The sequence below is a fragment of the Anser brachyrhynchus genome (genome assembly GCF_964034855.1).
Source record: "Anser brachyrhynchus genome assembly, chromosome: 6".
Classification (NCBI taxonomy): Eukaryota; Metazoa; Chordata; class Aves; order Anseriformes; family Anatidae; genus Anser; species Anser brachyrhynchus.
Genome location: NC_137700.1, coordinates 30,477,749 through 30,498,476, shown reverse-complemented (window position 1 = coordinate 30,498,476; position 20,728 = coordinate 30,477,749). Strand labels below are relative to the sequence as shown.

Sequence of the window (20,728 nt, the reverse complement as noted above, 5' to 3'; positions counted from 1 at the left end):
AGAGAGAGAGACCAAACAATCCTTTGCCAGAGCAAGGCAACGCGCTGCTAAACATCGCAACGTTACGTACCCCAAACCACACACCTCAGCCACATAAGCCTGATCAAGAAATTCTAATTTAGACGTGGCACGGGGTGAAGGTGCAAAGCCTCCCGCTGCTCTGCTGCCCTGAGAGGCTCACGGAGCCCACGCTGCCCCCAGCCCCACCGCCTGCCCTCCCGGGGCACGCAGGCGCTGCACAACCCGTTGCAGCCGGAGAGCTGTGTCGCTCGGACGGCCGGGCAGAGCGCGGGCAAGAGCAGGTCCCGCGTGGGCTGCGCTGCACGTCCAGAGCCACGGGGCTCTGCTCGGCGGGGAGGGATATTGTGGTAACAGGAGGAGCTGGCCGAGGAAAAGAGGGGAGGGTAGGCGGGAGGTGGAGGGGGAATAAAGCATCTGCCACCCACCCTGGAGCCTCTTCAGAGAGGGAAACAAGTTAAAAGCGGCAGCTCTAATGGAAACACAAGTGAAATAACAAGCTGCAAACCCCGCGTGCCTGTCGCCGCCCCCTCCCCACGCCGTTCCTTTGTTCCAGAAACCTCGTTAGCTGCGGGAAGGGGAGCGGACGCCAGGCCCGGGCATCGCCACCCGCTCCCTGGCACACCAAAACTACTCGAGGGAGTGACAGCGCCTGCCCCAGCACCGCTGCCTGCAGAGGGACCTGCCGCGTGGCTGAGACTGCCCAGGCTCCAGCAGACGGATGGATATGTGAGGGCTTTTCACCACCTCCACGTCCCTTCCACCCTGCAAGCTTGCTCTCCTCCCTCCTTCCATGCTTTTGCTTCTGTTTTGTCCTCTAGAAGCAGGAACCCCCTGCAAAAACCTCCACGAAGGTGTGGTTTTCTGCCAGCTCCCCCAGTGCCCGCTTTCCCTGCAGCCTGCCGCCCCGGAGCACCGCATTTCACGTTTGCATCGCCTGCTGCTGGGTCACACGAGGCTCTGCCTGCGAGCAGGCGGGCAGCAGCAGCACGCACAGCCTGACCTCCGTCGCTGCCATGGGGCCGAGAGGGGCTCGGGCGGCAGCTGAAGCACCCACACAGCCCTGCGGTGGTCAGCACAGGGTCAGTCCCTCCTCACCCCGTCACGACCCCGTGCACCGAGGCCAGCTGGACCCTGCTGGGTGCCAGTGCTGTGCCATGCCGGGAGCAATGCCGGGCTGCAGCCCTGCGGGATGGGGAACTCGCATCCTCCAGCACATAGCGTGCGCTGTCTGCCACCAGCTCACGGCAGCAGAGACACCCCGACTCCATGCAGCAACGCTCCTCCAAAGTGCAAATGAAAAAGCAAATAGCTCTCCTGCCCGGCCAGCCCCGGCGCTGCGGGGAGCTGGCTGCACCTCTCATTAGCGGGCTTGTCCCGAGGTTTGCTGAGCTCAGAGCTAATTGACTCCCAGCCTCTGAGGCTTTTAATTGTTAATAAGTGTGAAGCCGGCCCTGCCGACCCTCCTGGATTCCTCCGAGGTGTGAATGAGGCTGAGCCAAGCCGAGAATCCAGTCCCGGCTGTCCCAGCCTGGCCAGGAGAGGTGCGAGGCTGCCCAGGGGCTCGCACCCTGCAGCTCCCGGGATGGGATGGCAGCTCCAAACCCTGCTCCCAGCTCCGGCACGGGCTGAAGCAAATTCCCTCTGCCCTGCAGGATGCTCTGGAACCGACGCTGAACTCCACGAGAGCCAGCTGGAGTTACGTGGTGAGATGCCCTGCGAGTTGGCAGTCAGGGGACGTGTCAGCGGGACAGCTCAGATCCTGCTCAGCAGCTGGAAAAAGAGATTTCACACAGCGCTGGGAGGGAACAGCCCTGATAGGAGAGGGTGCGAGGGGAGAGGCAATGCCCTCACCCCGGTGGCACTGCTCCCAGGTGGGTCTGGGGGGCAGCACCCGGCGGTGGCCGTGCCAGAGGGGACGGGGACGGGAGCTGTGCTGGCTCCCCGCGGAGGAGCGCTCCGTGAAGCCCCTGGCACCGAAACACCACGAAAGCCTCTGCCTGCTGCAGGCAGTGCAGCTGCAGCCCTCCGGCCACCAAACATTCCCACCCACGAACCTCCTCCTGCGTTCGACCCCTCCTCCTTGTTTTGGGGAAACAAACGAGGTGCCAGGAGCACGCCTGGGTGCTCCCAGTGCCTCTCCCCTCATCCCCACACGTGGAGCAGCAGCGGGCACAAGCAGCACCCTGCAAGGCACTGAGCCCCCTGCATGCAGCCCGCGGGTGCCTGGGGGTCTCGCGCAGCCCGTCAGCCTCACAGCGATGCAGCAGCCCCTGTCCCTCTGTAAGCTGCCACAGGGTTAGTTAGCTTTGAGGTTAGCGGTGCGTGGCCTGTCTTTGCTCCGAACGCATCTCACGTCAGGTCCGGGCACCCCAAGAGCCCGCAGCTGGCTCCGAGGTGGGGCACAGCCTCGCAGACGTGCCTGGATGGCCGGGCTCCAGGTTATCCGTGCGTCCAGTTTGCTCTGACAGCCCCACAAGAAGCTGACAAGCGGAGGCTGTGCGTTCCCCAGGAGGTCGCTACAACTGCAGGCGTTTCACAGAGGCTGAGCAGCTCGCTGCCATCACCTGCGCTGTGCCAGAGCACGCAGCTCACAGGGGGTCCCAGAGAAAAAGGCACGCACGCTGCTACCGCTTCTCCTCCGTGCCCATCTCTGCCGCGTTACGCATCCCTGGCCGCATTTCAAACAGCTCAAGCGGGGATTGCGGTGCAGGTTCCAGCTGAGAGAAGGGGACCGGGGTGCGCAGGATGGGACCTAGCACCAGAGAGGTGTGCTCACGGGGCTGCACCGCTCCCCAGAGCCCTGTGTGTGCTGCTGGCCCGGGCTGCGTGTGCAGGTGTTGCCACCGGCACCCAGCGCAGTGGCCCCGGTCTCCTTGGCACACCGGTGGCTCGCTGCCCATGGCCCTAGGACCCAGGGAGAGGAGGCGCCGAGGCTGATTGCCCCTGGCAGAGTGGGCCTGGCGGGTTTATTTTTAACAGTTCTGATTGAAGCTGGTTTCCTGCTGACATTAACACTCCTGCATCATTATCGGCTCCCCGGCTCCCAACCGCCAGGATTAAAGCGGGGATGAAGTCCCCGAGCGGCGGGGTCCTGGCCGCATACCCTGCAGAGGGAGGATGCCCAGGCAGGCAGTTCTGGCAGCTGCCCAGAGAGAGGTGAGGGGCATCGGTGGCAGGCTGCAGGGCTGGCACCACAGGATGCACGGCAGGCAGTGCTCACACACACGGGAACCGTCCCCGTGCAGCCTTGGGACGGCGGCACCCGCCCTGGGTGTTGCTTGCCCGGGCCAGCAGCCAGGTCCCGGTTCCAGGCACGGTCCCATTTCGGCACCCCCCGGCTCCTGGAGGAGTGCACGGGGCAGGGGTCGCAGCCCCTTTATTTTCAGGCTGGGCAATGCAATGCGGAGCGGGTACCAGGGATCCCTGGGGGGCAGAGCTGGGTGCTCAGAGCTGAAAACCTTTTTTTTTTTCTTTCCCTAAGAAACAGTCAAATTCCAATGCATGTGGGCTAAAAATACACCCCAGTCTGCCAAGGACTCTGCCCGCTCCTACATCTCTTGGATGATTCACATTTTGTCGGATTCCAAGATTAAAAATACCAGGGTTTGGAGACAAGCACGTCTCAAGAAGGTGTCAGAGCCTGGCGGGAAGCAGCAGCAGCCCTGAGCTGCGAGGGGGCACGGCCTGATCCTGCCACGGCCTGATCCTGGCACACTGCAGCACCTCGCCTGTCCCCACCTTGCCCACAGCAGCCAGGGCAACCCCGCTGTGCACCCCCAAGCAGCTCCCAAACAGGACCAGTGCCTACGTGGGAGCTTGCCTCCAGCCTGTACCTAGCGTAATTACGTTCCCGGGTATGAAATCACCAGTAACTAATTAGACGGACCCGTTCCCGCCTAATACGCCGAAAGCCGCCTCCTAATTAAATATTATAGGGATTTAAAAGCATTTCTGACAACATATTAGGTATGTAAAATACCGCAAATTAGCCGGCTCTCCCACTGAAATCCTGCCAGGGAACAATGCAGCTTGCCGGCCGGGAAGGGATCCGGGACATGGCTTCGTGTGAATCGGGAGAAGGGCCCTTTCTTCTGCCTGAGCTTTTTATTAGGGTTTGGGATTCGCGGAGCACAAAGGCTGCAGCCCAGAAACTCTGAGCCCCTGAGCAAAAGCCCTCGGCACGACCATGGCAGTAAAGGCAGAGGGGATGCCAGGGAGCCCCGGGTTGCTCAGGTAAGCATTAATGCAAATTGTCTGCGAGCCCGGAGATGAGGTGCCAGCCACCGCAGCTTGGAGGGGAACGGGTGTTTTATGCATTATCAGCCCAGCCAGCACCACGGGCAGGCACGAGGAGATAGCGGGGAGCTGCTCAGATGCTCGGAGAGGCAATTTCCACCCAACTGCAGTGCATTTGATGTCGTGTGAAGCCCATTTCACACACACCGCCTGCCTCTGCCTTGCACAGCATGCAGGGATGGGGCCGGCCCCTGCACAGCCCCAGCCACACACGCGAGCACCCTACGGTGCCCCAGCCACCCCGATGGGCACCCGGAGGTCCCCACTGCACCCACTGAACCCCTCTGGCCAGAGAGCAGCTGGGTTTGGTCTCCCCTGCTCGGCTGGAGAACCCAGCGGGGATGGAGCTGGGGGCCGTGGGATGCTGAGGGGCTGCAGCATGTCCCCTTCTGCACGCAGGAGCAGCACAACGCAGCCCGGCACAGCCCGTGGCTGCTCCGGGGCCGGGCTCTTCCCCTAAAACCAGGGCAGAGAGCAGGAGGTTTGCAAGAGAGAGAGGGCCGGGAGCGAAGGCAGGGAACAGCACCGGGTAATTGCCCGCAAACTCGCAGGGCGTTTAAAATTCACACTTCAAAGTTGATGTCTGAGGGGCCCGGCCTGCCTTCGTGGCACACCGGGGGCGAGTCGGGGAGCAGGAAGGGCAGTGGGGAGAGGCGACCGCTCGCGCTCCCATGGCTTCAGTGCCAGCGCCAGCCACCCGCTGGGCTGCACTCACCCCTTCCCTGCCGCAGCTGCCAGCAGCGCCCCTGCCTGTCCCTGGCGCTCCCGGCCGAGGGATGCAGATCTGCGACCCCAAACCCGGCCAGGCTGTGCACGCTAATGCCCCGGCTCTCTGCTAAACGCGGCGGGATTGAGGGGCTAAGTGCATCAAAGCCAGGCTTTGGACTGGCTTAAAAAGGCGCCCTGGTTTTAATCTGCCTGCCCACGCCAGCTACAAGGAGATCCCCCCCAAGCCATCTGCAGCCTCCCAAGCAGCATCCCAGCGCCTCGCGCAAGGCAGCCGAAGCCCAGACATGGCAGGGCTGGCCGAGCAGCTCTCCGGGACAAACTGTCCCCTCTGCACCTTGGGGACAGCCACACTGCACCTTGGGGACAGCCACGCCAAGCCCCTCTGCTCAGCCCCCAGCACTGAGCCAGCACAGGATCCATCCCTCCCAGGGCTGCAGCCCGCACCGCTGCTTTCCAGGGGATCAGCAGCCTCATCCCCCTTTATCCAGGGACAGATTGGGGACAGCGTGCATCGGCGGCCGCAAATCCAGGCACCACTCTCCCTCCTCCAGCCCCGAGACCTCCTGAGCCCCCCCGAGCCTCGCCAGCTGGAAAGCTCCCCCTGCAAAACCCCATCTGCGGGGCCGGGCGATGCCTTCCCCGGAGGCAGCAGGGGCACAGGGAGGGTGCAGGTCACCGAGAGGGGACAGGACCCATGCAGGGAGAGGGGCTGCCATGCACAAAGGCACGCACAACAGCAGGGAAGGGGTCCCGCCACCCGTTTTGCAGCGGGAGGAGGTTTTGCGCTGCAAACAGCCCCTGCCCCTCGTTATTTTTTCGCTGCAAGGACTATCTTATCCCTTATCAATAATTCACAGGTACAAACGATAACGTTAGCTGTCATGGGCTGGGAGCCACATGTCCCCGGCGAGGGGGAAGGGGCCGGGGCGGTCGCTATTGTTAACGCGTGTTGCACTGGGTGGGGGGGGAGGCGGGTTGGATAAATATTTAACAACGTGTCTCCGAGCAAATGTCCATGACCGAGGGCTGAACATGGGTTTTACACAGAGCTGCTCCTGCCCTGCAGAGGGTCATTAGCATGTTAAAAGCCGTCAGAGCGGGATGATGGAAGCCCCTCATGGGAGGACCCCCCCCAGCACTCAGCCCCGGGGTGGGGGGCTGCTGGAACATGGCAGGGCTTTCCCTGCCAAATTCCCCTCTCCCCAGCACAAAGGATGGGGCTGTGCCCCGGGTGGTGCAGGGGAGAATCCCAAAGTCCCGTACCGAGGGCAGGACGTGGGTGTCTGCCCCGCCGAGGGGGCACCTTGGGTGCCTGGGGTCTGGTGGGTGGCCGGGGCAGCGCATTGTGCAGCGGCGTTACAAAGGGCAGACAAAGAGCCACACACCGCATTTTGTGCGAGCTTCCTCTCCCGGCCTTTCTTTCGCCGTGTTGAGGGTGAGCTTTCTGTGTAAATCCCCGGGGGCGCGAGGGGAGAATAGGTGTCTTTGTTGGAGAGGCTGGAGGGGGAAAAAAGAAAAAAAAAAAAAAAAAAAAAAAAAAGGGCACAAAACCCTAAGGCTGCAAGGACGGAGCACAAAGATTCGCGGAGCATGCGAAGAAATTCCTTCGGGCAGAGGATCAGCGGTCAGCAGGCTGTGAGCACGCAGGCAGGGCTGCACCCATGTGCTGGGAGCCCCCCCCTTTGCACCCCTCGTGCTGCACACGCTGTCCCCAGAGGACCCCGGGGTGACAATTCTCCAGGGGCAGGCTCCCAGCTACAGCGGGACCCCAGCCCCAGCCCACGCGCCCCTGTGTCACCCAGGGAGGGGGACGTTCAGCCGCTGGGACGCCCCTGCCCGCGCAGCCCAGGCACAGAGCTCTCCCTGGGGACCCGCTCCAAGGCTGTCCCTTCCCATTTTGACCACTGGGGAAAGCAGCACGGTCTCCTTTGCAGCCTCAAAGGACATCACGTCCACCTCTTCCCTGCCGAGTGTTCAATGGTGAACAGCGGTGAAAAAGCCAAGTTTATTTCCAGTCTGAATTTGTCTGCTTTCAGCCTCCAGCTACCGAACAATTTTATGCTTTTTCTCTTTATCTTCTGTTAAAAAATAAATAAATTAATGAGGTGTCTACAATCAGGCTTCTCCCCATGCAGGTATGCAAAGGCGGTGATCAAATCCCCTCCTCACCTCCTCCCGCACACACTAAATAGGCCGAGCACTTTAATTCCTGTCACTGGGAGGCAGGTTTTCCGCACCTCCCATTACCTTGCACTTCCTCTCCGAGCACTTTCTGATTTCCCAGTCCCTGTCCCGTGGGCCCTGAGGCAGGAGCACCGTCCGGGGGAGCCCTCCCGCACGGCGACCCCCAGCCCTGCTCTGCTCATCCTCACCCCCTAAGCTGCAGCGCTGGGACCCCGCGTCCCGGCGCGGGCTGTGAGCTGGCTGCTAAGTCCTTTTCGGTGTAACCACGTCCCCAGACGCCGTTTGCGGTCTCGTAGCCGTGACCTACATTTTTTTCCCAGATGCGAGCCCTCGCGTGCGGCTGTTTGCCAGCGCAGGTGTTTCGGCGGAGCTGCGTGCCCCCAGCTGCTCTGCGGGACCCGTGTCCCGCCGGCAGCCCCAGCCCCGCTCCCTTCGCCTATCAGCACGCCTTTCCTTCCAAACCGAGCTGCAATATCCCACTCCTTGTCACTGCAGGTGGCTCCTTCCCCAGCTCCATCGCTCACACGGTGCGAGAAACGGGGGCGAGGAGCAGCCAAAGCGCCGGCAAAAATCAGTTTTACCACCCAGGAATTATGGTGGGGCAGGAGCAGAGCCCCCCAGCACCCCGCCAGCGATGCCACCGCCGCGATTTCCCCGTGAAGTCTACCAGTGAATCACGTTGTCAGAGATGCTACACTGATTTTGCAGAATATTAATGTTTTCATGGCAATATCCTCCAGGCAAGAGTAAAATGACTTGCAGAAGTCTCGGTATATCATGTCAGCGCAGTCGCTACTTATCAACCCAATTTGTCAGCTCATCAAAAAAAATGATATCGGGTTTGTTTGACGAGAGCAATTTTCCATGTGGATTGGCATTAATTATCCTTTAATTCCTCCCTGATTGCCGCCCGTGCCGTTGCTGTAGCTGGGATCGGTGTCGCGCTGGAGGCAGCTCCGCATCGCGGGGACACGCTGCCGCTCACCACGGCGCCGTCCCCACCGGGGTGGCAAAGTGCCTGATGTCCAGAGCTTCGTGCCCCCCAGGCACAGCCCCTCGTCCGGGTCGCACCAGGTCCGGGGACCTCGTGCCACCCCGGCAAAGAGCCGGGTTTGTGCATCCCTGCCAGGGCTGGGGACCTTTCCACCCCTCCAGCCCCTTTTCTCGGGCAGCGTGTGCTGGGGAGGCCCCCGGCGGAGACAATATTTGCTTTCTCTCCGGTCAGCCCTCGGGCTGAGGAATGCAGGGTCACCACCTGCGGGGCTCTGCGGAGAGGCGCTTGTGTGGCTGGGACGCGGGAACGTCCCCTCGCAGCCGCGCTGTTTCTTCTCTCAATATTTGTAGAAGGAAACGAGAGGCGGGGGACCAAGCCCGGGCCAGGATGGGGGGCAGACGGCGTGTCGGCAGAAAGTACCCCTCGGGGCTCCTTCCCCTTAGCCCCGAGGGGCTCTTCTGTGGACCACTCCCCTAAGAAGCTTAAATCCTGCTGTTAGCCGTCCTACGGCACGGGAGATACCCCAGCAGCCAGGAGGCTTGCAGATTGTGTCACTGCTCTCAGCCGCAAATGAAACTCAGAAGCGATGATGATGTCCCCACCGGTGACACCGCTCCCCAGCAGCCCACTTAGCGCTGCCCTTTGCCGGCGCACACCTGATCTCTTTTGTGACCAACGTGCTTCGCATCCCGGCGTCGCAACCAGGGTGACGGAGCCCCAAGGTACCCCCAGAGCCCAGGTGGGGGGTGCAAAGGACTAAATATCATCATTCCTCACGTTACGACCAAGAAGAAACTTCTCTCAAGAAGAAACTGCTGCTTCGGTGGTTCTGCTGTGTTTGCACTGTCAGCTCACCACGGAGCCAAGGCACCTCCAAAAGCCGGACTCGCACGCTGTGTTTATCCCCAGCCCGGCGTGCCCGGAGCCTTGAGACCTCTAAAAGGCTCCTGGCGTGTCCGCGGGCTGGCCCCGGGCACCGAGAGGCAGCCAGCAGCCCAGGGGACCCTGTCCCCGCAGGCACTAGCTCAGAGCAGCCGCTTGCCGCAGCGTCGCGGCTCCCAGCCCCGGCCGCCTCGCCCCCAGCTGGGGTTGGGGTTGTGAGGCTGTTTCCCAGTCCGGGATGCCCATCTGGAAGCCATTAGGCACCTTTAATCCCCCTCATCCATTCTGGTGCTGTCTGAGCTCCCCCCCCACCAACACACACAAACGCTGCCATTCAAGCAGTTAATTTAAACAAATTCTGCCCAGCCGCCACGTCGCGAAGCGATGAAAAAGCCAAACGAAGCAGCTCAAAGCCAAGGGGGGAGGAAAAAAAAAAAATGAAAGAAAGAAAGAAAAGAAAGAAAACCACTCGGCACGCCGGGGCTGATACCCAGAAAGACCAGCTGCATCCTCCTGTCCCAGCCAGCCACGGTCCCTCCCCTCTCGCAGGCAATCAGATACCATGCGGGCTGTGTAATTGGATGGCGAAGGATGGAGAGAGACGTCTTAAAGCTGGGCTCTAATCTCATTAACACCCGGCTGCGGGGACGCTGTGAAATCGCGGGGATGCTGGAATGAGCCACACGCTGCTGCGCCCACGGGGAAGAGAGCGAGTGAGCCGGAGCGCCCGGAGAAGGAAAATGCCTCTGTATGCACGGTGCCCCGCTGCACCGCCCCGGTTCCATCCCCACCACGCTGATTAGTAATTAATAGTGCTGGTGGTAATTGCTCTCCTGCTTTAATAGCCACTGCCGCAGACCGGCACGGACCCAGCAAAACGCGCAGCCGCGCGTTTTGCTGGGTCCGTGCCGGTCTGCGGCTAGTGGGGACACCACGAGCCCCTCTAGCAAATCCCCCAGTAGGTTCCTTCAATGGGTCCAGCCCCAAAAATGCATCCCCAGGCCCCCGTTGCCTGGGCGACCCCGCAAGCCCGCATCGCATCACGGTGGCCCCTGGGAAAAAGCATCGCAAGCCCGGGATTTGGATGGCAAGTGGGGGGGGGGAAAGCGCCCACCCACCTGTGGGGCTTGGAGCAGGACAAAAGCCCCTTTGAGCGCCGTGCCGCAGTCCCCACAGGGATGGGAGGGCTCTGGGGATGCAGGGCCAGGACTCCTGGGTCCCAGATCGGTGTGGGAGGGGTCTGGGGATGGAGAGTCCCCTCCCAGCTTGGAGGTGAGGGGGTATTTTGGGGCTGGAAGGAGCGTTTCCTGTGCTTTCCATCAAAGCTTAATTTAATTCTCTGCTCATCGTCCATGGGATCCTGAAAACAATTTCCCAAACACTCGGAGGATGGCCAAGCTCGTCTCGCCATCACATCCTGGAGCAACTCCTTTGCTCCCCGAGCAGCTCTGCCCCAAACTCCTTCTCCCACCAGAGGGACAGCAAGACGGGGAGAAGGGGGGGGCAAGGAACCCACTGCAACCCCCCCCCCCGGCTGTGTCCTGCCGCCCCATTTACAGACAACAAACAGCGAGACGTCTTCGGTTACAAACAGCTCCCTCGGGAGCAGTAAAAATTAATCCAGCTTTTCCTGTCCTGAAGGGAAGTACAAACGGGGACCAGAGCCTCAGGGGGCAAAGGGGGGGTGGGGGGGGTGCAAAAACCATGGAGAGGGGGGGAGGCTGTGGGTAAGGCCCTGTAATCCCCAGGCTGCTGTGGGGCGGTGGGGGTCCCAACCCCAGGCGTCTGTGTCTCGCTGGTTAAGTGGGGATAAGCCTGGGATGATAATTAATTTAACAAAGACGAGGATCTGGGAGATGAGCCCCCACCTCCCTAAAGCCCCTCCAACACACCGAGAGGGGCTCTCCAACCCCGTGCCGGGACCCCCCCAGAGCATCCCCAGCTTCCCCTTGGCAGTGCCCCCAGACCCCTCCGTGCTGGGAAATGCCACCCAAGGGAAGCGCGGGTTAATTAGCCAGCTCTGCACATTGCCACGTCTGGGGGATACGTGTGCGGGGGTACCGAGCTACAATTTGCTTTAAAATCACCACCTCAGACTTCTTTCCCTCATGTCCTGGAAATCAAATTACCGGAGGATAAGTCTGCTCACGATTCTTTGAAATTACTTTGAACCTTTCTCCTAAGCGAGCTGTAAAAACAGGAGGAAGGAAATGCTTTTATTCTGCTATCAAAATATACGGACAAAGGGAGCACTTCTTCGAGTGCTTTTTTAACTCTTTCAGAGGAACAAAAGTGGTTGGGGGGGGGGGCAGATGGGGCGTATGGGTGCTAAGCTGGGATGGAGGGGTTCGAATATGTCATTGTCCCGTGCAATTAGCACCGCTGCCCAGCATTGGGAAGATCAGCCCTTGATTTTGGATTGTGCTTCAATGCAGGCTGCAAATCAGGGAGGTGGGCAGCGATGCTCTGCATGGGACAATGGCACGCAGAGGGGGCAGCGGCTGGAAACAGCACTTCGCTTCGGTCCTGACCCCTTTGCCTTAATAACTCAGGAAAGTCAAATCCAAGCCGTGCACCCAAAGCAGGGCTGAGGGCGCACGGGGCAGGTGTCCCACACAGCGGTGGCTGGAGGGGGATCCCAGAGGCAGGCAGGAGAGGGACGAGCGCGGCAAGGGTGGGAATCGCTGAGGAAATGCCCGGCTGCAGCCGCAGCCCCCCGGCCGCCCGCCTGGCAGCGTCTCCTGCGCGGTCACCTCCCCACCTATTAGCGGTGCATTTGTTTCCCCGCGTTTCCTTAGAGCTGTCACGAGCCACACTGACTCTTTGTTCCCGGGGGCTGCAGCGGGGCCTCTCTTCCCCCTCCCCGATCCCCCCGCCGCAGCTGGGGGGGGGGGGGGGTCTCGCCTCGCACAGACCCTGCAGCCCCCCCCTCCTGATTGGTATTCGGGGGGACGCGTCCCAGCCCGGCCCCCCCAGCCCCGCGCTGCCTCGCTCCGTCCCCGACAGAAGGGTCTTTGTCGGGGAGCGCGAGGGGGTCCGGCACCCGGAGTCGCGGGGACAACAGCCGCGGGGACAACTTGGGCACGGTGACAGCGGGGACGCTGTGCCCGAGGGGAGGGGGATGCTCCCGGCAGGGGCTTCACATCCAGGCGTTGGGGATGGAGGGGGGTGAGCTGCTGCGGGACCCCAGAGGGGATGCAGGGCAGAGATGCCGGGAAGCAGCGCGTGCACATCTGTGCGCAAAGCACCACGCGCGTGGGGTGCCGACGCGAACACCGCGCCGTGCCCGTGGGCCCCTTCCCACGCGGCGGTTCCCAGGCACACGCCGAGCTCCCGGCTGCAGAACGAGGCGTGGAGCACAAAACCTCGCTGGAGGCACCGAGCCTCAGCCAAAGCCCCAGCAGGAGCGGTGTGGGAGGACGGGGCGGGTGTCTGGCACGGGAGAGCCGGCACGCAGCCAGAGCCAGCCCACTGCCTCGGCAGCATTGCCAGCAAGCCAGGGCGCAGCAGGCACGAAGGAAACATCCTCGGGGTGCTGTGCCGGGGGAAGAACACCCCCCGTGCACCCTGACCTGCCCATGCACACGCTTGGCACCAGCACCAGGGCACAGGACTGCTCATCCACCCACCCAGCGATCCCCTAGCCCGCGTTCCCGTCCCGCCCGGCGTTTCTCCATCCCGCCCGGCGTTTCTCCATCTCTCCTGCTCCCACCCGGGGCTTTCCCCGAGCAGCGCCGCGAGGAGCGGTCACCGGCACAGTCTCGCAGGCAACACCTCCCACGCGCAGCCAGCCCCATCTGAGCCGGGCCTGCTTTGTTATTCCTTCCCCCGACAGCTCCTTTTTCACTTGTCACCCTGTTTTGCTACTATGGAGCTCACAGCTTCCTCCCGCGTGCTTGTGGTCCTCTCCTTCTGAAGGATGTCATTTGCATTTTCTCGAGTTATTTAACACCACTCGATTTTTTTTCTCTTTTGCCTGCCTTCATAGAGGCAATGGGGCTGCTTTTGGGCCAGATGCGGGGGTGGCAGTGAGGAACCTGCCCCAGAGCTCGCTGTAATGCAGACCCCCGTACCTGAGCACCACACGGCAGTGCTGGGGGCTCAGGGCAAGGCTCCCCCATCGCCCAGAGCTTCAAACACCCCCGGTGCAGGGAGGGCTGGCTCACCCCTGCTATCTCTCCCAGCTCCCAGACAGGAGCAAAGGGACAGCATCACTGCTTTCTGCAGGCTCTGCCACCAGAGGAACACCTTGCTAGGAGCAGGCGCCCCCAGCTCCCACAGCATCCCCTGTGTCCCCGGCTCTCTCTCGGAAAGCCACCGGTGCTGATTGAGATGTTAACGCCGCTTCCAAGGAGCCCCGGGAGGCTGGCTGCTGCCCTGACAGACGGACAGGGAGCAGGACTGCCAGCCCTTTCTTCCCCCCAGGCCTTGGCGGCGAGCACGGACGCAGCACCAGCTCCTCCACCGTTTTTGCTGGCAGGGGTCTGACGAGCCGTGGCCAGCATCCGAAATGCTCAGAGCTGCCCGCGCTGAGCGCCGCTCCTCTCCTCCCTTGCGCCAGCTCGGCTTCCCCGGGAGGAAACTCGTTATTTATAGCCGTCCTGGCTGCTGGCAGCACATTTCCACAGCCCACGTCTTTGCCTCCCTGACGATGCACCCGCAGCGTCTCCGTTCTCACCCTGCTGCCTCGGCCACCCCCAGGCTCCTCTCTCCTTGCCCAGCGCCCCCAAAGGGGCTTAAATAGAGATTCAGGGGGAAGGTTTGAAGGGAGCAGGGAGAAACCCAAGGGCTTGGCTTTTCCCAAGGGAAAAACAGCTCCCACCAGCTCGGGAGAAGGGCAGGAGCGAGCGGGGCTGAGCGGAGATGCGCACGGCCGCCGGGAGCAGCGCGATAGCAGAGGTCACCTTCGTGCCTGGCCGATTCCCCCCGGTGCAAGGCGAGATGCATTTTTTATCAGCTCACCACTTCACAGGAGACGTGCCCTTCCCCAGCCCGCTGCGGGGGCAGCCGTGCCCCCCCCCCCGGGCCCACCACGCTTTGTTCTTCCGTCCGGCGCTGACAGTTTAATTAAACCCGGTTTGAGATGGGGTCGCCTGGGTCACGCGCGCTCCGGCAAAGCCTCAGATCAGCGTCATTTCCAGCCACCGGCGCTGCTTAATGAGTTACCCGCTCGTTACGGCGGGTATCAACAAGGGAGGCCGTGCAGCCCCCCCCTTGCCATCCCGCTGTGGGTCTGGCTCAGCCCCTTCGCTGCCTCCTGCCCCCAGGCTCAACCCCGGGGCAGCCGGGGCAGGATCCAGCCCCAAAATCAGCCCTTACGCATCCGAATGGGGACGGAGTGGCAGGTCCATCCCAATGGCAAACTGAATGGCAGGAAGGGAACTCAGTGTGCACTGAAATCTCAAATTTTCAGGCAATTTCTGAGCCCACAGGCTGTGGCAGCAGCAGCCCCAGGTGCTATCCTTCCCCCGAGGAGGGGGCACCAGCTCTGGCTGCATTTACTGCAGCCATCCCTGGCCGAGACAGACTCTGGGCAGGCATCAGCCCAATATTCCCAAGTAGCAAGAGAAAACATTCCTCTCCAGGCATCTCACCTCCCCCACGGCCTCATTTGAGGCTCATTTTCCACTGGCCCTCTCCTGCCATTCCCCAGCTTATTTGCGCCCCGGCGGATCAGGTTTACCTCCAGCCCGTTCCATTATCCTGATGCACAAATGCTCTTTACAGCCTGGATCTGAGTAACTAATTGCAGCTTGCGCAGGGCCGGGAGACCACAAAGCACCACCGGAGTGGATTAGGTTTTGACACTTGGACCCAGGAGGCGGAAAAGGCCTCTCTCCATCCTGACCCGAGCCAAGGTCCTCCTCTGCGTGCCCGTGAGAGATCTCTGTGAGTGCCAGACCATCGCATGGCTGCCACCCACCGCACATTCAACAGATTTGCCCTAACTTCTGCTGCTACATAACCAAGGTTTTGCTGAAGATGCAGCAAGAGGAAGGCTGGAGGATGCTGCAGCACCCAGGCACCCATCCGAGCAGCCCCCTCTGGGTCCAGCACCCACCCCTATCTGCTTGAGCTGTCGCCCGCCTGCCGGACCTGGGAGCCCCAGCAGCCCCGGAGCTAGAGATGCACACCGGGGCTGGATGTGGTGGGCAGGGCACTGGGAAGCTGGCACGGGCACCAGGTGCTGGGAATGGTCTGGGGACAGCGCCCTGAAAGAGCTCTCAATTCCCGTCCCATCCCTCACGGTGTCCCAGCCAGACTCTGGGGCAAGAAGGGGGCACCGGCCACCCCAGATCCCTTTCAGCAGTTAAATAAGCACGAAGCCTGGTGGAGAGGCTCCGATTTCAGCTCGAGCAGAGCTGATTTCAATTTAGCTTAAACCTGTTCCCCACTGACTCATATCCCTGTAGCCCGAGCCGGCTTTGCAGCAATTTAAGAGTGTCCTTGTGACCTCCCGCACCGCCGCACCAGCACGGTTTCAGATCTCACCTCCTGCTAAGCCAGCGTGACGGGGCGTCTAGACAAGGTCTGCACTGGTACCCCCTTCCCTGCCATCCCCCCAAACTGTCCTGGGGAACCTCAGGAGCAGGGAGCCACGAGGAGAGTCAGCAGCAGGTCCCTGATGGTCCCCAGGCGCAGCACCTGATGCTCCCAGGGACGGGCACCACCTATTGCTGAGGGGCTGCAAGACCCAAGCCCGCTCGCCCCGTCTCAGATTGCAAAAAAAATAATCAAAAACCATCTACAGGTGCTGTGCCAGCAGAGAAGGCCGGAAAACAGCTCTAAGGTGGGAGAGAAGAGGTTTGACACCACCGGACCATGGGGTGGGAAGCGACAGCAGACGACAGGCGGGGCTGGCGTGCACCCACCCGCACGGAGGGGTGTGAGGGGCATGTCCCCACCTCCCTGACAAGCCGCGGGGCTCTGCTTTTTGAAAGAGCCCAGTGCTAAAATCTAGGGAAGATGAAAAGGGAAACATGACTGTTTGTAAAATAACTCTCTCCACTGTGTTTTTGTTGCGCAACGGGCGGCTGGAGGAGGATGGGCCTTTGCTGGCGCCACGCTACGGCACAGCTGAGCTCAACAAATGCCATTTGATAATTAATTGAACGCCTGTGCTATCAGCTGCCATTACCTAGGCCCATCGCTGGCACCCGTCCACCATTTCACACATCCCACGCTGGCAACCCACACGGCGGTTTAACCCTTCGCTAAACGCCGCGACCGACTCCTGGCACCCGCAGCATCGCCCCGGGGCAGAGCAGCTCAGCCAGAGCATGCCCCAGGCACTGCCGTGCCTATCCTGGCAGCATGCTGGCCCATTCGGTTATTTTACCCCCTCCTGCCTCCGTGGGGACCTAATGTCCTCAATTCACAGCTAAGAAGTGGAGACGGAGGATGCCACACGTACAGACCTCGCGTCCTGGCCACAAATGCCCTGCTCCTGCATGGTGCAAGCAACCTCTCCACGTGGTGCAGAGCACCCAGCCCAAACCACCAGCGCTTACAGGACATCGTTAAACACCAGCACAATCCCCTGAGCCCCCCAAGGGACACCCCTGCCCCTCCAGCCCCCCAGCAGCCCCACGCACGGCCGCGCAGGGGACCTGGGAGGTACTCACAGCCGCGACAGAGCCTGGTTGTGCTGGAAGAGGAGCTCGGGCAGGGCGTGCAGCTGGTTGCGGTTCAGCCGTCTGCGGGGAAGGAGAAAAGGGTCACGGGCTCTGGAGGAGAGCTGGAAACCCACCCCGGGCACAGCTTTGGCTCGCTCCGGCACGCCTGCTTCCAGGTGATGGGAGCCAACTGGGCATTAATAGATTTACTCACAATATTGCAATTATATGCAGACAGGACTCCAAGCTGTTAGCTGCTGATTGCTGCTTAACTGCGCTGTTAACCTGCTGCTCACTCGGCTCCTAATATTTGCTCGAGCAGCTCGGGGGTTTTAAGCTGCTGAGCTATTTTATTGAGTACTGAGCTGTAGCTCACGGCTCCCTGGCTCACACATGGGACACAGCTGATAACAATGGTAGTGATTTGTGTTTAACCTGCCCCTCACCTCAGGAGCGTCAAAAAGGGCTTTGAGATCTGTAGGAACAGCAATAGGCTTGCTTCCCACGCTGCTGTGCAGGAGTGGTGCTGTTTGAAGTCACGCAGCACCAACGGGCTATGGGTTAAGGCAAAAAGTGCCCGCAGGGAGCAGAGCTGCCACCTCGTGCCACCCACCCGCCTGCACGCCCACCACTCACAGCCGCTCCAGCTCCTTCATGTCATCGAACGCCCCGCGCTCCACCATGCTGATCTGGTTTTCCATCAGCTGCCTGCGGAGAGGGACACAGAGAGAAGGGGCTGGCTTTTGGAAGAGTGGCCTCCAGCCCAACCCAACCCAACCCAACCCAACCCTGCCCAACCCAACCCAACACAACCCAACCCAACCCAACCCAACACAACCCTACCCAACCCTACCCAAACCAACCCAACCCTACCCAAGATCTTTCTCCCCACTGGAAGCCCACCATATGCTCCATCCCAACATGGATGCCCACCAGCCCCCCCAGCAGGTGCCCACCAAAGGGCTCAGCACCATCCTTAGCCCCCCCCGGAGGGGCCGCACGCTGAGCGTGCCGCTCGCTGGGGACTCACAGGACACGGAGCTGCTTCAGCCCGGAGAAGTCGTTCTTGTGGATGCGTGTGATGTTGTTGCCATTGAGCTCCCTGGGGAGAGAAGAGGCGGAGGTCAGGGGGAAAGTGCTCGGGAACCAGCCGGGCACTGCGGCACCACAGTCCCCAGAAAGGCATAGCCCAAAGGGCCGCAGTGGCCGCTGCATTTCTGTGCCCTCAGGGCGCAAGCTGGCGCCGCTCAGGGACCACAAAGCAGCAAGGGATCGCCCTGCTCCCCAACCTGCCCATCCCCGCACATCCCTGCCTGCCCAGACGCACATCACCCTGCGGGGAAATGCAGCAAACGTCTGGCGGGCTCATGCTGAACTCATTGAGCCTCTTAGAGAGGGCAAGGGCAATAAGAAAGCCGACAACTGGTCCCCAGAGAAGCAGGATGCCTCCGAGCACACAGCCACAGGTCACCCACATGCATCCCCACCAGTTTGGTGCTCAGCCACCTCACACCTCTGAAGCATGTGCCCGTAGGATTAGCACACTTCAAGTGCTTCTGCAACCCTTCTGCGAGCCAGGCCAGTCCCTATGTCCCACCTCTTGTGGGGAATAAGGAAAATCCTGCTCCCTCCACAGCTGCTGCCCTGCCCAGGGTCTGCTCAGCACTGGGACACGGTGCGCCCCACCATCCCAAAGCCCGCTGCATCCATCCTGAGCCGAAGCCTGCCTCCGTGGCCATACGAGGGTATGGGGTCAGTGTCCGGATGGCCCCAGAGGCGTCGAGCAGCGTGTAGGGCCGCCCGGTACAGCCCGCGCAGCCGCGCACCCCGGGGTGCTGCCATTGTCCCTCTGAAGCGGCTGATAATGGCTAATGAGTTCCAGCTCGCCGTTATAGCCCCATAATTACACAGCTATTCAGCGGCTGAGATTGCCGGGCTCCTGCCATTATCCAGCCGTGTGTGTGCCTGCGTCGGGAGGGAGCTGGGGGGGGCACGTTACTAGGACACAGATGAATGCAAGTGGGGAATGAATAGAGGCTCCCCAGCCCCGGCGATTAAACCGAGACCCACGCTCGGGCTCCGCAGCCCCCCCGGCTCGCCCTGCCTGCGCCGCACGGCACCGGGCTCCAGCAGGGCTGGGGATGCACGTCGGGGGTCTGCCACCTCCAGGGATTGCTCTGTGCCTGTGTCTGGGTGCACATTTCCCCATGGATCCCATCCTTGGGGCCAGCCGAAGGAAGGGAGGAACCCCTGCTTCGAGTGTGATTTTCCCCAAATGTCCTAAAGGGTCCGTGCCGAAGCAGATGGCCTCGGGGAGGTCCCCAGGGCCGCATCAGAGGCGACAGCACTAGCTCCTGGAGAGGGCAGTTTCCCAGCAGGACCTCACATCACCTTCTTTTAGATGTATGTAATACCATAGGCTGCGGTGTGTGCGTGGGAGCTGGGACATCTCTGGTAGTGCAGAGAGAGCAGAGCAGAGAGCTTTGATACGAACGCTGCCCAGCCTGCAAAGCCCAGGGATGACTCCCGGCACCGGCACTCCACGGCAGGAGCAACAGCCAGAGAGGCAGGGCACAGGCAAAGCAGAGCACAGACACGCAGAAATATCCAACAGCCACGGACAGGCCCCTCCTCGTGCCAAAACCAGCACCTGCCCTCTCTCCCAGGATAAAGCCTCCTGAACCCAAAGACTTTCCAGCACAAGCAGGGACACAGCATGCTGCCGCCCACCCAGCCGCAGCAGCCTCCCGGTGTGCCCCCGAGCACCCCGGGGTGATGCAGGGCCGGGGCTGGTGGCTGTCCCCAAGGGGACAGTGTCCCAGCACCCCTGCACGGCCCTGCTTCCTCGGGGGCTCGCCCTGCGCGCTCCCTGACAACTGCTCTCGGCATCTCCCCTTGCCTTTGTTCGGGTGAATGATGGCCTCCGCAGCCGAGATGGGAACGAACAGCAGGTACAGCTTATTTGTAAGGATGCCGAGGCAACCCTGCTATTTAACTTCAGGCCATTTTTTTTTCCCCTCCAAATCCCCCTTGGCTCCTCACGGAGATAAATCACGGTCTGCTGTGCCCAGACCCCGGCTCCCTGCGGCTCAGCTGCTGCCGCTGAGCCCTTCCCAGCGAAGCAAACCCCTGCCCTGCCCCATGCAGCGGAGCCTCACCGAGGGCTGGTGTGGCTGGGGACCCGCCTGGCAGTGTTTCTGGGCTGTGGTCCGAAAGCCCAGATGTAGGGCATGCTCATCCCCCTGCAGCTGGGGTGATGCCTGGATGCTGCAGTGGGCTTCGTTGCACTGCGTTTGCGTAGGCTGGGCTGAAATTCGGTTCCTATCTCTGGACGGCTCATTCCACTCCCGGGAATGTGTCTTTTCCCTCTCCGGGGTGGGAGCTACACCAACTCTGTAACAAACTTGCCGAGTGCAAATGCTGCGGGGTAATTTATTAAACACAGCCAGCACGAGCGGTATTTCCCTGGGCGCTGATTTATCAGGAGCAGGGGAGGGGAACGCTTCGGGGGCAGCGCAGCCTGTTTGTGCTCTGTTACAAAGCAGCAGCTTTTTGGCACACACACGGCTCCCGCCCTTGCACTCGTCTGCTGAGCCTTGCTCCCCCACCGAGGCAGAGAACTGAATTGTGGTGCTCCCAGGACAGCCTGAGGTCCCCGCTGACCCTGTGCCCTGCCACTCGCTCCGTCGGGGCCGTGCATCCCTCCCTCCACGGTCCGCATTGCCCTGCGGTGCCTGCCTTTGGCTTGGGGCACCCCCAGGGGCACGGCTCCCTCCCAGCAGCTCCGTGTCCCTCAGCCCAGAGCCCCGGCCCCAGGTGGAGGCAGCCCTGCTGGGTGATGATCAGGGAAGCTGGGAGATGAAGGCTGCAAGGTCACACACCCCACAGCAGGACCGCTGCAGCCCTCCGTCAATCCTGCCGGACACCTCCAGGGCTCATTCAGCAAGCCACGCTCCCCAGCGCCTGTTCCAGCATCTCACCTCTCCTGCCATGAGGACCATTCCCG

At 61.5% G+C, this 20,728-nt stretch overlaps 1 protein-coding gene across 3 annotated transcripts in view; it reads right to left on the bottom strand.

Moving 5' to 3' along the window:
- SLIT1 (slit guidance ligand 1) overlaps positions 1–20,728 on the bottom strand; it is a 47,913-nt gene that overhangs the window by 19,421 nt on the left and 7,764 nt on the right. For 2 of the 3 annotated variants that reach the window (XM_080596796.1, XM_080596794.1), the window contains exons 2-4: positions 17,753–17,824; positions 17,359–17,430; positions 16,732–16,803 (exon numbers count right to left, since the gene is read on the bottom strand). In XM_080596796.1, the coding sequence (XP_080452922.1) occupies positions 16,732–16,803; positions 17,359–17,423 (137 nt within the window). In that variant the 5' untranslated portion in view covers positions 17,424–17,430; positions 17,753–17,824. Of the gene's footprint in view, positions 1–16,731; positions 16,804–17,358; positions 17,431–17,752; positions 17,825–19,880; positions 19,970–20,728 lie in introns of those variants that run through there. The other variant, XM_080596795.1, reaches the window with a different exon arrangement.